Here is a 17,652-nt window from a genome sequence, read left to right on the forward strand (position 1 = left end):
AAATGAGAGGTAAAAAGACACCACAGGTGAGAGATTACCTTTCCGGAAACATTTAATGGTTCTCGTGACAGGAAGTCAACACTCCATAACCATAACCGCCTCAGTTAAATAGTAACACATTTACAGTCATGTAGGAATGTAGAAAATAATCAACAGAAGCTACTAAAATCCAAACACCCACCTGATCCTTTTCAGCAGAGAAAATGGACCTAGTTCCAGTCAAAGCTCTGCCCCCCAGTTCGCTCCCTCACCCTTCCCTCCCACCCCCTCGCTCAGTCCGTCTCACAGTTCATCCCTTCCTGTGGCTCCCTGGAAAGAGCAAAGTGAAAAACACATCCGTACATGAAGCAAAAAGGACCATCACTATCCATTGTCTTACTATATATTGCTTTGCTTTAATCTCCTCCTCTGGCTCCTCCTCTGGCTGTGACAGGTAAGGAAGTTAAGAGAAGCGAAGATATACCTTATCTCTTCGTGCCCATTCCCCAAATCAGTTCTTGTATACAGAATCCAGCCATAATGTACTGCATTATAACACACTTTGCATAGTCAGTGTTTATTATATTGGTAAAGTAGCAGTAAGTATTCAGATCCTGTTTGCACGTGGGTGATATGAGTTATATTGAGCATACCTCTTCATTGAGGTCCACGTTCATGCTGAGTCGGAGCATGCATTCTATCCTGTCTCCATAAGCCTTGGTGTCAGCCAGCTGGTAGCATGACGGTAGTGTGGCCGTCTCAACCAGCACTACAGCCAGGTCTGAGGCCGTCTGGTCCTCTGCATTATCCTGAGGTAGGGAGGAGAATTTGATAGGTTCCTAACAGCATGTATGATTCATTGGGGTACATTTGAAATAGAAGGGCGTATGCCCGGTAAAGCAATGTGTGTTGAATTCTAAATGGTACTCACATTTATTCTCTTCAACATTTCTTTAATCAGAGGGTGTTTGGGGTTGATCTCCAGTGTTTTCTTCTGGCTTGCATAATAACTGGACAACAGAAATAAAAGGTGTCAAAACATAAGCAGAAACTATGTCAACACCCTCTAAGACTTGTGCCACTATGAGTTCTTGTGAGTGATGTCTTATCCTACAGAACATATACTGTACATTAGGTCAAAATGGTTTCACATTGCTCACTTTGTGGATATGTCTTTTCCTGTCTGGTAGGCCTGTGCCTTCATGATCCTCTCCATGTTACCGGACCAGCCGTACTGGCTACCTACCAGGGCACAAGGAGAGTTGCTCAGCCTCTGGGACAGCACAGCCTTCTCGATCTACAGACCGATCAAACAGAGAAGATTCAGCTTTAAGCTTTTTCAACACTTGGGCAAACATTTTCAAACAGAGGAGATGCCATCTGACTAGTGTCTATCCAATAACAATGCACATTCCCATTGAGCCTATTGAGAAGACCCCTAACCTTGTCCTTCAGGGCGCTGTCCTTCATCCAGGTTGTGAGAGGTTCATACTCCTTCTCCAGGGCCTCCCTCTTCTCCTTGGTCTTGTCGCTCTCATCAAACTTGACACCCTCCTTGGCCACGTTCTGGAAGCGCTTGCCGTCAAACTCCGGTAGGGCCTGGATACAATACTCATCCACAGGCTCTGTCAGACGACCTCATAACCCCTGTTCAACAGCTTCTCCACGAAGGGAGACGACTCGGCCTACCGGATTAATATGGAGGGGAAATTAAGCTCAGGGTACGATTCAGCAAACTTTCGGACATTTGATATAGAAAGGAGGCTACTATGTTTTACAGATCCTGACTCTTCATTACAAGGTTTATAACCAACTCTGCTATTATGCTCTACATTTACAAACCTACATATTCTATTTTTTTCACAAAGCAGTGCTCTCATCTAGACCCTCACCTCTTTTCTGCCAGTCCCAGCCAGGAAGTAGATCTTATCCTGCTTCTCCTTCATCCTCTCTACGTACTGTTCCAGGCTGGCCAGCACCGTGTCGCTGTTGGAGGTCTGGAAACGCAGCAGCTTGGCCAGACGGGTCCGGTTGGGGTGGTCCTCGATGACACCCAGCTTGATGTTGGTCCTTCCAGACCTTCTCGTTGTGCTCCTCTGTGATCATGTCTAGGGTCTTGCGCACCAGCTTCTTGCGAATGACCTGGCCGAAGAGGCATGTTAAGTATGTTGTTAGCAGAGTTGTTGAGTGAAAAGTGGTTGAGGTCCAGGTGGGTTTCGTTGTTTGATAGAGTGAATTGAAAGCAAGCCTCACCTTCTGAAGTTTGTTGCTGGAGAGATTCTCTTGAGACGTTCAGAGGAAGGTCATCGGAGTCAACCTGATGGAACAGAGAAGAAATTTAAAGATGCAATATGCAAAAATCGCTTTGCCATTTCCTGGTTGCTAAAATTCTAAGTTTGTATTGTGTAGAGAATTACTGTACCATGTGAACCTCTGAGAAATATATTTTCCATAACCAAAAATATTGTTTTTTCAGCTGTTTGAAGCTGTTGTACAAAACCATAAGACGTAAAGACGTACAACCATTTAAAATTATTTATATTTTTAGGTTTGATATTTAGGTATATTTAAAACCAAATACTTTTAGACTTTTACTCAAGTATGACAATTGGGTACTTTTTCCACCACTGGTAGTTGTTGATAACTGGTACAAATAGAGTATAACTGTGTGGGATCAGGGTGTTTAGAATCCTGCTTCTGTTTAGTCGGTGTGGTTGTGGAAGCAGAGGTCTTAGGTATGACATTGCAGTGTCAATATGTACAAAATGTTCAGCAAAACTCTGAATAACGTGCCCATAAAGCAAACAACAATAACGTCCAGATATGATGAATGAAAAAAGAGAAGCATTAGGCATTAGTCTGGCTCCACAGGAATCAGATGAAGAGAAAGTACCAGAAACCTGCAATTCAGTACGAGGTCTTCTACGATGTTACCCCATTTAACATACTCATCGGTCAACAAAACATTGCACTGCAATCAAAAGATGGCATTTTAGCACATTTACTGCTGCTTATCTTGCAACCAAGAAAATATCATGACATGTCAAGTAGCAGCAAAGAAGTTGAAATTCTATTCTATTATGCAATTTATAACTCATACTTATTGAAAGCTAGAAGAGCAGAAAGGAGGCATACAATCCACATTCGCTTCATTTTAATAGAAAAAATATAGCACTATTGTCCTAGTCCCGTATTTTACTATATTGTACTTTATTCCTACACCCCGGCATAGGCTTGAAACTGCGTCCAGGGTTGTAGACTACTTTATCTGATCCCCCTTTAGAGGCGGTGGATTGATGAAGTGCGTTTAAACCTGCTCCCCACGCGCAACAATAACCAAATGGCAGAAGCTTTCGCCGCTTCAATCTTCCAATCGTAGTATTACATGGCCGATTGTACATGTTCAAAGCGTGACTAGTTTTCATTGGCCGAACAACACGTTTAACAAGGATTTTGTTATCATAAAAGCGATAAGATCATGTCTGATACATTGCAACACGTCATTAGAAATATAAACATTCATCAGCACATTTACAGTGTAACAATTTATGATAGGCTCATCCGGAAGCCCATACGTTCACCTTGACTACCACTGTTGCTATGGCTTGTCATGCACAACTTCTCAGCGAAGTACCAGGCATGCATTGACATCGACGCTGTACTAAAACGATCAAGCACCTCAGACTACCTACAAACATGCTTTTAGTTTGCCAAATGCATATATTTTGCAAGGAGAAACATCTACTCTACAGATAGCTTTCAGATTTATTTGTAACGTGAGCCATTTTAATCGGGATCACACAGACAGCCTTGTGATCTGGCAACCATCTCTGGAACGAACTATTGGCCGCTAGTACAGGTATCAAAACGTTTATGGAATTTTGTTTGTCAACTATTGTCCATTCACACGTGGCTTAGTCTGTGTGTGTCTCTGTGTGTGTGTGTGTGTGTCCAGGTGCGTGCGTGTGCATCTCTGCTTTGATTTATGAAATTAGTCTATTTGGAATAGCTACTCATCTATTTCAAATTGCAGCATTCACTTGCTTGTGCAGTTATTGAGCCTGGCGTGTCAGATATGCTGAGCTTGCTAATATGCGTGCCTCTATTGGTCTATGCAATACTCTTCAGCTGGGACTTGGGCAACAGTCTCTGCAAGCTGTTTGTCTTCGTTGCCTACTGCTGTACATTCTCCAGCCTGCTGATCATCCTGTTGATGAGTGTCCAGCGCTACTACCAAGTTCTGCACCCCAGTGCTGGGTCAGGTGGCGTGAGGGGAGTTTGGGGAGGAGGTTGTTTCCCATACTGTGGGGTGTTGTGGTTGTAATATCTTCACCGTTCCTGACAGTCAACATGGTGGAGGGGGAGGACAACCATCTCCATTGTGTTTACATCTCTTATAGTAAACAGAAGTATAGCCCTGGGGTGGGAGGTTTGGTGATTTCAATACCTGTCTCCCTCCGACTAACATCCAACATCCGCCTCCATAAGAGAGTGAAACATTCAGCTTTCTTCCGAAAGTCCAGGATGACCAGACATGTGACCAGCATCATTGTGACTTTTGTCATCTGTTCAATGCCATTCCAAGTTGTTATCATGCTAAACATGTCAGGATATTTGGCCAAGTCTGAAAACTTGAAAAACTTCTCTACCAAGTTGTATTACTGACCAATGCCAACAGTTGCCTGAATCCATTTCTCTATGCCTTCGCTTCCTGTAACTTCTGCCAGAAGAATGGCCAGTCAGAAGACACCGCGATGCAGCTTCAAATGGGTCCTGTCCACAGTCCACCAAACATGTGACATATCTGACACACTCACACACAAGTGTTTATTTAGGTTACAGGTTTGGCCTACATCAAGCTAGATGTTTTCACAAATTGGGTTTTATTAGGTGTGAGTTAATCTTAATTTAGATGTTTATCTTATTTTTTTCTTAAGTGTTCCCCTCTAGTTCTGTAGATATCCAGTCACTGAGCAGTTTTTTGTGGGAAAAATGCACTGTTCCCTGCATGTCATGAATTTGCAGTACATATTTACTAGAGGTCGACCGATTATGATTTTTCAATACCGATACTGATTATTGGAGGACCAAAAAAAGCCGATATCGATTTAATCACCTGATTTTTATTTGAAAAAATGTATACATATATTTGTAATAATGACAATTACAACAATACTGAATGAACACTTATTTTAACTTGATATAATACATTAATAAAATCTATTTAGTCTCAAATAAATAATGAAACATGCTCAATTTGGTTTAAATAATGCAAAAACACAGTGTTGGAGAAGAAAGTAAAAGTGCAATATGTGCCATGTAAAAAAAGCTAACGTTTAAGTTCCTTGCTTAGAACATATGAAAGCTGGTGGTTCAATATTCCCAGTTTTTCAATATTCCCAGTTAAGATATTTAAGGTTGTAGTTATAGGAATTATGACGCGTTGACTATTTCTCTCTATACCATTTGTATTTCATTTCCCTTTGACTATTGGATGTTCTAATAGGCACTTTAGTATTGCCAGCCTAATCTCAGGAGTTGATAGGCTTGACGTCATGAACAGCGCAGTGCATAAAGCATTGCTAAGAACTGCTGGCAAACGCAGTAAAGTTTGAATTAATGCTTACGAGCCAGCTGCTGCCTACCACCGCTGTCAGACTGCTCTATCAAATCATAGACTTAATTAGAATATAATAAACACAGAAATACGAGCCTTTGGTCATTAAGTCCGGAAACTATCATTTCGAAAACAAAACGTTTATTCTTTCAGTGAAATACAGAACCGTTCCGTATTTTATCTAACGGGTGGCATCCCTAAGTCTAAATATTGCTGTTACAATGCACAACCTTCAATGTTATGTCATAATTATGTAACATTCTGGCAAATTAGTTCGCAACGAGCCAGGCGGCCCAAACTGTTGCATATATAATGACTCTGCGTGCAATGAACGCAAGAGAAGTGACACAATTTCCCTAGTTAATATTGCCTGCTAACATGCATTTCTTTTAACTAAATATGCAGGTTTAAAAATATATACTTCTGTGTATTGATTTTAAGAAAGGCATTGATGTTCATGGTTAGGTACATTCATGCAACGATTGTGCTTTTGTTAAATCATCACTCGTTTGGCAAAGTAGGCTGTGATTCGATGATAAATTAACAGGCACCGCATTGATTATATGCAACGCAGGACAAGCTAGTTAACCTAGTAATATCATCAACCATGTGTAGTTAACTAGTGATTATGTGAAGATTTATCTTGTAAAAAAACAACCATGTGTAGTTAAATCTTCACATAATCACTAGTTAACTACACATGGTTGTTTTTATTATAAGATAAATCTTCACATAATCACTAGTTATCTTGTAAAAAAAACAATCAGTTTAATGCTAGCTAGCAACTTACCTTGGCTCCTTGCTGCTCTCGCATAACAGGTGGACAGCCTGCCACGCAGTTTACTCGTGAAATGCAATGTAATCGGCCATAATCGGAATCCAAAAATGACGATTACTGATTGTTATGAAAACTTGAAATCGGCCCTAATTAATCGGTCAACCTCTATTTACACCAATAATACCATGTACTTGCCAAACACTGTGGCTAGATATCTAGTTGATGATTATTCCCGATATGCTTGTTTTTCATTATTTTGTTCAGACAGGCACAGCAGGTCACAGCTACAACGGCCTGAGATGGATCCACAGGAGGGAGGCCGGGGAGGGTCGTACTCCACCGCCCCTCCTGTTACTGCTCCTCTCCAGCCCGTGCTGTGCTCCGTACCTGGAGATCTGTCTCAGGAGTGGCACTACCTGAGAACACAGGTGTTCCCCCACCTGGATGCCCTCTGCCAGGCCAGAGGCACCTGCTTCAGACCATTGGACACCCAGTGGGTTGACCGGGAGAGCCATCGTCCCTCTGACCTCCCTGACAATAGTACCTCCCTCTCCTCCCAGCAGTTGAAGATCAGCCTAGACCTTATCACCCGCTCCTCCTCCTTCCTCTGCCTCCTGGGCCACCGATATGGCCTCTCCAAGCCGGAGCAGGACCCCTCACCTCTCCCTGCTGCCGGTCCAGAACGAGAAGCCCTCTCTGTGGTGGAGAGGAACCTGCATGTTGCAGCAGATGGAGGCTACCCCTGGGTCCTCACAGGGAGGAACCAGAAGTGCTCCCTGACAGAGCTGCAGATCACTCAGGCAGCCCTGATGGGTGACACCAGACACTGCTTCTTCTACTTCAGAGACTACTCTTTCCATGGGGAAGAGGAGGATGAAGACAGGTACACAGATGAAGGTCAGAGGTCGTTGCTGAGCGTGTTCTCCAAACTGACAGCGGAGGAGAGACACAGAGCCAGGGAGCTGAAGAACAGGGTAGTGGACAGCCTGCAACCTGTAAGGTTCTTCAGAACGCTGCAGGATCTGGGGGACCTAGTGAAGAGGGACTGGAAGTGCCTCATGGACCAGCTCTATGGGTCCCTGGACCTGCAGCCAACCTGTTCAGGTAAGTGAACCAGTGCAGCTCAGTTCTGTTAGTTGAGCTAGTTCTGTTTACATCTACTTTGTTTAATTCCATTTAGTTCAACCAGCTTTGAAAACACGGCGAAGAGGACTAACGTAGCTCAGTCTGGTTCATATTTGTGTTTTTCAGTGGTCTACCTGATCTTGCAAGCCCTAAAGCAGTGCTTTCTCCCCTGCGCTTTAGGCCTCCTGGACTCCCTTGATAGATGTTATCATGAAGGTGCTGTCCAGGCTCTGTGTCGCTGGTTTGCCCCCTCCACCCAGACCACTGCTGTCACGGAGGCACTCAACACATTTACTGCCTCTCTCACTCATTCTGACACGTCTCAGAGTCTAGCAACCTCAAGGAATTCAACCATTAAGTTAACAGGGTAAGAATTTTGGTGTCCACATTAAGCTGGAATCAGTGGTGAATTACTGTGAGATTTGCCATACTTTTGCCAAAAGTAGATGGAGTCATGCATTCATAGTGTTCAGATATTTTTTGTATCAATGGAAAACATATTTTGACTGTCTTTCCTTTTGCCCTCAGCGACTATGACAAACGTGATTCCGAGGGGTCTATTTTCCTGCTCTGTGGTGAAAGGGGTTGTGGGAAGTCTTCACTGGCCGCCCGGTGGCTTCAGGAGTTCCGGAAGAAGAATCCTAGAATTCCGGCCATCCCTCACTTCTGTGGAATCAGCAGCTCCAGTGTGGATATCAGATCTGTACTGAGACGCATCACCACTGAGCTACGCCTGGCCCATTATGGTAAACACTCCAGAGTGTTATTGCCTATGTCTGTGAGGGATAGAAACGACTACAATGACATCAACCGATTCACTTCTTTGTCATCTAACCCATCAATTCCAAATGTAACCCATTATAGCACTGTTGTATACTTACATTCCCAATTTGACATTTTATTCAGAAATTTGTTTACACTCAATTACTTTTCCGGTGAATATAACCTTTACTGCTAGGTAAGATGTACTTCAATACGTACTTTAAAAAAAAGATGTCTTTACTTTGTGAGAAACCAAACACTGACCTTGATCTTAAGAAAGAAACAAGGTCAACAGTGTCATACCACTTGTCGGGTCTAGACCAGTGAGACAAACCGATGGTTCCCTCTCATCTCACTCTTCTAAGTAACTAGTGTGGTATTTCTATTTTTGATGTATACATTTGATTTATTCAGGGGAACCTAATTGAAACCAGGGTCTCATTCTCAATGGTGCCCTGAGAACAAACAATAAACAAATCAACATGATAAAACCGCAAAAAATAAACTACAAGATATAACAACGATGTCATGCATGTAGATGCATTGTGGTTCAGTGACACACATGGCCATGGCATAAACAGATGGCCATAGACAGAGGCTATTAGTGCTTTTAGTATTTCTTTTTAGTGCAGCCCAGGAGGAAAACTGTTCAAATTTTTTTTTTACAAAAAAACAACATTTTGGTATTTGTTTCATTAGTGCACGAATCAAACTGTGACACATATTTTGAAAGTTCTATATCTTGAAAACTTGATTGACGTGCAAAACATTTTGGGACTGTATCAACAGTGGGCTAATGAAACCAATACTAAAATATTGTGGTATTTCTCTTCAACTCGTTGTTAAGGCTACACATTTACCGTTATTCTGTCTCTGGGCCCCAGGGTGAGTGGAGTTAGGGGTTGTTATTGTGTCTCTGAAATAGGGCCCCAGGCTGAGTGGAGTGAGGGGTTGTTATTGTGTCTCTGTACTAGGGCCCCAGGCTGAGTGGAGTGAGGGGTTGTTATTGTGTCTCTGTACTAGGGCCCCAGGCTGAGTGGAGTGAGGGGTTGCAGCACCATGTAAAGCCAGATCATGTTGTGGTTCAGGCCTTCTCTGCTGCGGCTGCTCTGGGACCCTGTGTTCTAGTTCTGGACGGACTAGACAGACTTACCGGGACCCTCGGGCTCTCAATGCAGGAGGTAATGCCTTACTTTGCCCAGACCACTACCAGTGGTGGTTCTTGTACAGTGTATTTTATATTGATAGCATTCAAATAAATCAAGACTAAAAACAAAGCATATTATTTCATATAGTGAACATGAATTCATAACGTTTATTATTCATTGACAGGTGAAGGACCTATGCTGGCTCCCTGACCCTCTGCCTCCCCAGTGTAAGATCCTCATCACAGCGACCTCCACAGACGTCACCTACCAGAGGCTGACCCTCCGCCCAGACGTTCACACCCTCCCCTGGCCCGGCCTGTCAGACCCCTGGGTCCGCCGCAGCGTCTTGCTCCAACACCTTACCCTGCCCTGCCAGGAGCCGCACAGGACCCTACTGCAATTCATCTTGGGAACCACTACCAGGCCGGGAATGGGCCGCCTGCCGCTGTTCCTGGCGGTGGTGGCTAGTGAGCTGCAGACGTGCCGCATCCTGAGGGGAAAGGAGGAGGAGGAGGAGTTGATAGAGGAGTATGTGGAAGTGGATTCTATGGCGGAGCTGTGGGCCAGGGTGATTCAGCGCTGGATCAATGACTATGGCGGGGTCAGTGAGGGTACGGCCAGTCAAGCCAAAGGAACGGGAGGGCCTAGCTCTCAGGTGTCCAAGATAGGTGGGATTATCTTTACCCTCTAGTTATTCAGTTGTGAATTTTTTTTTAAAGTGCCGTACAGCAAGAATAACCATTGTAATGTTTTCTCAATAAAGGTGAGGAATTAACATTGTTAGTTGTGGCACTCTATGATGAATTGTTGTATCTAACCTTACTGCTTCCTTCTCTCCAGATCTCAGAGGCTGGGTATGGGACACACTATGCCTGGTTCACCTCTCCCATGCTGGGCTGACTGAGGAGCAGGTCCTGGTCCTACTGGAAGTTCTTGGTTATCCTGGGTCCATACGGGTTCTACCTCTGGAGTGGGCCCGGTTCCGCACTGCTGCTGGGCCCTGGGTACAGGAGAGACCCAATGGAACACTGAGCCTCACCCATCAATCAATGGGCCAAGCCATGGACCTCCTCCTGCTGAGTGAGTGGCAGATGGGAGCGGAAGTTACAAGCCTAGAAATAGAAAGCATAGAATGGACATTTTACAATGGCCTTCATTTGTTGGTCCTTCAAACATGGTGGTGCTTTTTACTTGGTTGATCATCTTTGTCTAACAATGAAAGTGAAGTATCTGCATGTAAGTGGAACTCTTCTGCACTAAGGAGTCCAACTGACCAATCATTTAATTTCCACTTCTCCTTAGTCTTCTACTTTTTGATCTGTAGGGGTCCGTCCCGGTAAAGGTTCAGGGGGCTTGAGGAGGACCAGACGGGGCTACCATCTCAGCCTGGCCCAGTTCTTCCAGAGGCAGGGCAGAGAGCTCTGTAGCTGGCCTCAGATCCTGGAGGAGCTCCCCTGGCACCTGGAGCAGAGTGAGGCCTGGAGGGAGCTACACACCTTCTTCATAGATCCACAGTAAGAGCATGGACATATACTTCACACATAAGGACACTAGGGGCACACAAAGTTACTGTTGGGTAAAATAGTTCAGCCACAGATTAACTGTCATCATATATTTAACTTAACACTTTAAAACTGGGTGAGCCTTTTTTTATCAGATTACAGATTCACATGTTTATCCATCATTTATTTACATAACGGTATCCATATACTATCTGACCCGAGGACTGTAGAGCACCTGTCTACAACTTGGAGCCAGTCTCCTCAGCTGAGAATGGATGTTGTCAGGTACTGGACTGTCCTGATCGTCAGAGGTTATGACCCCAACACCTCGTACCAGAGCCTGCTGGGTAAGGGAAGCCAACCTCCTACTTTTATCCAATCAGGGCGATGGGCATTCCCTCCTGCTACACATACAGGTAAAATCATCATGGTTACATATTTCAACACGCATTCAGTGGCGATCAGTTATAACGTCATAGAACTGTAGATATACCATCCGTAAATAATGTAGCTATTGTCTCCATTCAATCCAGAGCAGAGAGAGGTACACAGCAACATGGCCTTCATGACTGAGTCCCAAAGTAACGGCAAAGGTAATTATTCATCACTGATAACAAATTGATTATTGAAGATGTCTTAGTGATATGTTACCAGTCATCATCAGTGATCCTATGTGACCAGTGATGATTATGACTGTTTTTGTTGTTTGTTCCCCACCTGTAGAAGATGGTTGTCAGTGGGATCCAGGTGTGAAAGGGAGAGTGGAGTTGTTGGTCTCTGAGTTGCTGCTCTGTCTGAACAGGAAGGGGGAAGCAGAGCGGATCCTACTGCAGGCTGAGAACACCCTCACACAGGTAAGTTAGACCCACCACTCACTCTTAAAGGGAAACTTTATTTTCTTTAGTTTTCATTAGTCCACTGTCGATACTGGGTACATCATCATGATGATGAAAAATAAAACTTAACTGCTGACATGCAAAACATTTCAGGACTATATAAACAGTGGACTAATTTAAAAAATACAAGAAGATAGTTTTGAGTGGATTGTCCCTTTAAATCCTAGCCACGATGCTAAGACTTTGCTTTTACACTGTAATTGCTCTAGTAATACCATTTTATGTTCCTAGTGTATAGACTCACACTGAATTATGAAAGGCTTTCATACAGCCTGCTGAAATGATCGCTCTGCTTCCCAATTTCTTTTCATTTCAGGCTGGTGAGTTGGACAGAGACGGGGAGAGTGTGATGTTACTGCTGACAGTGCGGCAGACTTTGGCTGAGCTCTATGTGGAGACGGACCAGCACAGAGAGGCAGAGACGTACTGTAGATCAGCTCTGGTGACCGCCCAGACTCTCACCGCTACCTGCCTTGAGAGACATGAGAGGATCACTGTTGGAAAGGGTATCTGTCCAGAGAGTTGGTGCACTATGGGTCTCATGTTTTTAAATAATCAACCTGATGATGTATTGTTTCATTCACAAAGTAAGTAAATGCTTTTAGTGTGCTGAAATGATATGTATTTCATGTTTCACCCCTATCAGGTCAGTTGCTTTGTGTGCTCTGCCAGCTGCTGTTTGCAGACGTCCAAACCATCGAGGCCTCTCAGATACTCAGTGACATCATCAATATGGGACACCACAAACTCCACCTGTGTGCTCAGGCCACTGTATCACTGCTCTGCGGGATACACAGGTGTGTATTAAATAGCATAAATAGGTATAGTCTCATGCGTGACGCTTCTATACTTCATAGGTTCAGCTACAGGGGTTTCTATGTCTTTTGCTGTTGTTAGACCTAAACACATGTGAATGACTTTTGGTACTATATGTCTCAATTTAGGCAAGCTTAGATTAATGTCATGATTTTTTAAAAATTTATATGTGACAGACACAGCCTGCAAGACCCACATGGTGCTGAGAAGCACCTCCAGGTTGCCTTGAAGACCAGGAGGCGCTGGTATGGTAAAGAGCACCCTCTAGTGGTGGAGGTGGAGGAGTGCCTGGCAGACATCTTGGCCGACACCTGCGCTGACACAGCAGGGTGAGACTACTCTTCTAGTGTTCTTCTGGTTCTTCTTCTCCTCTTTTTCGTCATTAATTGTGTCCTCCATTGTCTCCTCAGTAGTTTCTTCTCTGTCATTGTTCTCCCTCTTCTTTCTCTTCCTCCTCCCATCCGATCCTCAGTAGTTTACTCAGTCAGTCACAGTATATGAATGTCACAGTGTGGTGAAGATGTGACGTGTTCAGGTTGAGGCAGAGGCTAGCAGTGGAGCTGTATCGACACACGGTGCACGTCAAAGACCAGGACATGAAGCTTTGTCCCCCCGCATCGCCGTGTCTTCAGGCGAAGGGATGCAGCCTCGCAGTCACCTTGGTCAAACTTGGTAATTGTTTCATTTTTCAAACAGAAGCACCACAACTCTCAATCATTCTTACACTTTTTTTCTCGACTGTTAGCAACTGCACAGAGTGTGATATGTTTAGCTTGTGTGTGTCATGGCAGGCAGGCAGATATTTCATGGCTCCGGTAAGACAGAGAGTAGAGAGGCTGTTGAACTGCTGCAGAGAGCTCTGGACCTGTATATCTGCTTCCTGGGGTCTGATCACACACTGACCAGAGACTTACAACAGTAAGCCTTCTTCAGCTCCTACGCAATATAAAATGCTAACATTTTCTTCTTGCATTTTCATAGGATCTAAGAGAAAGTTACAGGTCATTGGACCTAACAGAGTTGAACTTTGTCCTTTTAGGGTTTTAAACACAGAATCCAGGAGACCTCTGACCCCTCAGGTCCCCAGGTCCAGACCCCTCTCCCACCTCTCCACTAGGGGACTAAGCAGTGGGACCAGACCCAATACAACTGCACCCCTCCACTCCCATCTGGCCTGGTACAGGGGCACCACACACACCCCTCTGGACCCTTCCGTAAACAGATCCCTGTCAGCCCCATCCAACAAGTCCCGCAATACACAGCCAGAATTGAAACCAGAACCAGTGGAGTACCAGAATCACAACAACAGACAGAACCGACGGTCTTCTTCTCCCAGGACCTGGTCTGCCTTCCAGACCACAGTGTTCGGGCCACAGAGTGACATCAGAAACCTGATCTCAGAACTCAAACCCAGTCCTGCTTCAGCACAGGGCTTTCGTTCCATAGACAGGACCCAGGTGCTGCATAGGGCAGGCTGGTGCCACCTACCAGGCAGGTACGTTCTAGAGGAACGGACAGTAACAGCTTTGAACAGAGAGATTGGATACCCTTTGCACACACAGAGATGCACACCTCTGGTCAGACAGACAGGCCAGGGACAGGGAGGAGAACAGAGCTGGAGAGACAGAGTGTCTTATTCTGCCAGGAAGCAATAGAGAGAAGAGAAAGATCTAAAGAAGACTGCTCTCATGGTGACCACTGAACTGTTTGAGTGTTTAATCTTTTACCACTTTTGATACCAATCAGCTGTTTTCTTTTAACAATTGAAATTTGTCAAAATACATATTTTTTTTCAAATAAATTAAAATATAATTTTTGCATGTTTAAATGGAGTGAAATGACTCCTATTTTGTATAGAAAATAAATGATTTGACTTCACTTCATGACGTCAAATGAATCGATCCTTTTTTGTTTTCTGTAGGGTTGCATCTCAATATTGATCAAATGTTTTGTAAGATGGTTTAGCTCCTCATCCTGTTGTGCAGCAACATTGACCTTTTCTCTCAGAAGGCAATACTTATAGTATTTCTAGGACCCAAAAGTGGGTGATGTAATCAGCCATTGTAAGCACTAGTAAACGATGTGAGTGAAAGCATTAATTGAGCAACATGTTACAAATGCTGTGAAGTAGGACAATGCCGGTTTGGACCTTTCCATGTAATGTAGAGTTTGGGTCATGAGTTCAAAGGTGTGTGTTTGTGTAGAATTGTGTGTGTGTCACCTTTAATAGGGGAGGGCGGGCTCGTGGTAGTGGCTGAAGCGGAATTAGTGGAGTGGTATCAAATACATCAATACGATCGGAATGGTTCATGCCTCGGGCAGGCAGCGGGGTAACTGACCAATAGGAACCCTACAGGTGTTGTGCTGAATCTCCCCCTCTTCGGGTGAACGCGCACAAACTCAATTCTTCATTGCTGCGACTTGCTTGCTAGTTGAGATTTCACTAGTAATGTCTGCAGTTTTCAGTTTGCCTATTTGTTTCAAGTGTATTAGTCAAGAAATAAATCTCTCTGCCAAAATTAATCTCTCCCATGTCTTATTCAACTAGTAGTAGTTCTGAAATGTTTATTGCTTACCTACATTTGACTCTCTCCTCTGTTTAATATAACACACATACATTAATTATTAATTTCAGTTGCCTATCCTGACGTGAAGTTGGTTCCCTAGAAGGTATTTGACTCTGATGTGTGCACCAGAAAGTATTTGACTCTAGTGACAAAATTCTGGAAATTAGAAGGGAGTTGGGGGTTCGACAAGGCCTTTTCTTGCCTGACGAACCCCCCCCTTCTATCTTGGGACTGCAAGGCCTGGCACACTTCATAATCATTTTGGTAGCTCATGTTGACCAGTAGTGTGTGCCACAGAATGTCAAATTAGAGTATAAAGAAGCAAACATTTTATTTTAGAAGCACTTTGTAATGTTAAAGCAAATAAAGATAATACACAAATATTATCACACAATAACACAAGTAAATACAAGCGTATCATTACAATCTTTATAATCCACAACTGAGATGCAGATAATATACCGTATGTTTTTCATAGCAGTGTGGCCATATCACCTTATAGTCAGAAGAAGAATGAGTGTGTCTGTTTGTGTATGTGGTATATATTGGATTTTGGACAAGCCACAGTGATGGAAAATAAATCAGTTCATTCTGTCTTTTTATTGTATATCATGATATCTGTGAGGCAAGACAATACCATATATTATGATTAAAAAGACAACGCAAACCTGTTGTATCATTTGAGGTTAACTAAATGTAGAAATAAAGACTGGGAGAATAAATGAGGATTAGGGAAGAATCAATGTACCTTTAGCAAATCAAATGTATTTTTAAGTTATCAATTTGTACAGTATATGCTGAAACCATAAATACATGTTATGGTAAATGTCGTATTACATGATGGAATCTACCATATTCTAAAATGTAACATACAGTATATTATATGCAATATGATAAGTAGAAAATGGCTACCTAACCTGTTCAATGCTAGAGTAAAGCACAACAAACATTGTTTTTATTATAAACATAGAGCAACTGTCACGCCCTGACCATAGAGAGCCTTTTTATTCTCTATTTTGGTTAGGTCGGGGTGTGACTAGGGTGGGTAATCTATGTTTTATTTCTATGTTGGCCTGGTATGGTTCCCAATCAGAGGCAGCTGTTTATCGTTGTCTCTGATTGGGGATCATATTTAGGCAGCCCCACTGTGTTTTGTGGGATCTTGTTTTGAGTTAGTGCATCTGGCACCTCAGATGTCACGGTTCGTTGTTTGTTTCTTTTTGTTTGGAAGTTTTGCGTAAATAAATATGTGGAACTTTAATCACGCTGCGCCTTGGTCCATCTCTCCACACAACCATGACAGAAGATCCCACCAACAAAGGACCGAGCAGCGTGAACATGAGGTGAGGAGGTTTTGGACTTGAGAAGATGTGAAACCCTTCCTTGGCGGCAGATGGAAGGAAAAAAGGGAGGACCGCGACGACGCCAGGGTTCGCACCCACAGAAAGCCCAAGGACAACCCCAAGATTTTTTTGGGATGGGGCACGATGGGTGGTCGGCGGAGCTGGCGGTCGAGCAGCGGAGAGTGCCAGAGCCTGTGTGGGAGTCGATAGAGGAAGGTAATGAGAGATACCAGAGAGAGGTTTTGGCAAGGAGTATGCTGCAGCGCAGGCGCGCTGAGGAGCACCATCTCAGCCCGGTGCCGGCTCCACGCATCAGGCTTCCAGTGCGCCTCCCCTGTCCGGTACGTCCTGTGCCTGCTACCCGCACTCGCCCTGAAGTGCGTGTCACCGGTCCGGTGCCACCTGTGCCGGCTCCACGCACCAGGCTTCCGGCGACAGTCCACAGTCCAGAGCTTCTGACTATGGTTCACAGTCCAGAGCTTTCGGCGACGGTCCACAGTCCGGAACCTCCTACGACGGTCCACAGTCCGGGACCTCCTGCGACGGTCAACGTTCCGGAACCTCCAGCGAGGGTCAACGGTCCGGAGCGTCCAGGCATGGCGTCCAGTCCTGCTCCATGGCAGGAGACTCCCTCTGCACCGGTGCCCAGTCCTTGCACGGCATCCAGGCACGGCGTCCAGGCACGGCGTCCAGTCCCGCTCCATGGCAGGAGCCTTCCTCTGCGCCAATGTCCAGTCCAGGCACGGCATCCAGTCCCGCTCCAAGGCCAGAGCCTTCCTCTGTGCCGATGTCCAGGCACGACGTCCAGTCCCACTCTATGGCAGGAGCCTCCCTCTGCGCCGGTGCCCAGTCCAGGCATGGTGTCCAGTCCAGCTCCAAGGCCGGAGCCTCCCTCTGCGCCGGTGCCCAGTCCAGGCATGGTGTCCAGTCCAGCTCCAAGGCCGGAGCCTTCCCCTGCGCCGATGTCCAGGCACGGCGTCCAGTCCCGCTCCAAGGCCGGAGCCTTCCTCTGCGCCGTAGCCCGGTCCAGGAGCGACGTCCAGTCCCGCTCCATGGCAGGAGCCTACCTCTGCGCCGAGGTCCAGTCCAGGCACAGCGTCCAGTCCCGCTCCAAGGCTG

The 17,652-nt window shown here is 44.9% G+C and overlaps 2 protein-coding genes across 2 annotated transcripts; one reads left to right on the plus strand and one right to left on the minus strand.

Moving 5' to 3' along the window:
* Positions 1-282: 282 nt before the first annotated feature.
* On the minus strand, positions 283-6,410 carry LOC112246988 (endoplasmin-like). Its single transcript, XM_042299980.1, is given in 10 exon segments — positions 283-309; positions 633-788; positions 911-989; positions 1,140-1,276; positions 1,423-1,613; positions 1,616-1,664; positions 1,872-2,049; positions 2,051-2,134; positions 2,244-2,296; positions 6,387-6,410. Coding segments are annotated over 10 exon segments (978 nt in total).
* Positions 6,411-6,643: 233 nt separating this feature from the next.
* On the plus strand, positions 6,644-15,132 carry LOC112246987 (tetratricopeptide repeat protein 41). Its single transcript, XM_024415614.2, has 16 exons — positions 6,644-7,478; positions 7,680-7,866; positions 8,028-8,245; positions 9,285-9,442; positions 9,594-10,077; positions 10,250-10,489; positions 10,734-10,923; positions 11,134-11,327; positions 11,445-11,504; positions 11,635-11,765; positions 12,124-12,313; positions 12,454-12,604; positions 12,800-12,952; positions 13,159-13,295; positions 13,415-13,541; positions 13,663-15,132. The coding sequence occupies exons 1-16, from the start codon at positions 6,674-6,676 to the stop codon at positions 14,276-14,278; spliced, it is 4,041 nt and encodes a 1,346-aa protein (XP_024271382.1). The 5' UTR covers positions 6,644-6,673; the 3' UTR covers positions 14,279-15,132.
* The last annotated feature ends 2,520 nt before the right edge of the window (positions 15,133-17,652 follow it).

Source organism: Oncorhynchus tshawytscha, linkage group LG17 (assembly GCF_018296145.1).
Source record: "Oncorhynchus tshawytscha isolate Ot180627B linkage group LG17, Otsh_v2.0, whole genome shotgun sequence".
Taxonomy (NCBI): Eukaryota; Metazoa; Chordata; class Actinopteri; order Salmoniformes; family Salmonidae; genus Oncorhynchus; species Oncorhynchus tshawytscha.

What these genes read in the sequence shown, in the direction of transcription:
- LOC112246987 (XM_024415614.2), top strand. Translation starts at nt 6,674, where the DNA reads ATGGATCCACAGGAGGGAGGCCGGGGAGGGTCGTACTCCACCGCCCCT. An exon ending in CTGCTCTGCGGGATACACAG is followed by an intron (nt 12,605 to 12,799) that starts GTGTGTATTAAA and finishes TATATGTGACAG; the next exon opens with ACACAGCCTGCAAGACCCAC. An exon ending in ACCTGCGCTGACACAGCAGG is followed by an intron (nt 12,953 to 13,158) that starts GTGAGACTACTC and finishes TGACGTGTTCAG; the next exon opens with GTTGAGGCAGAGGCTAGCAG.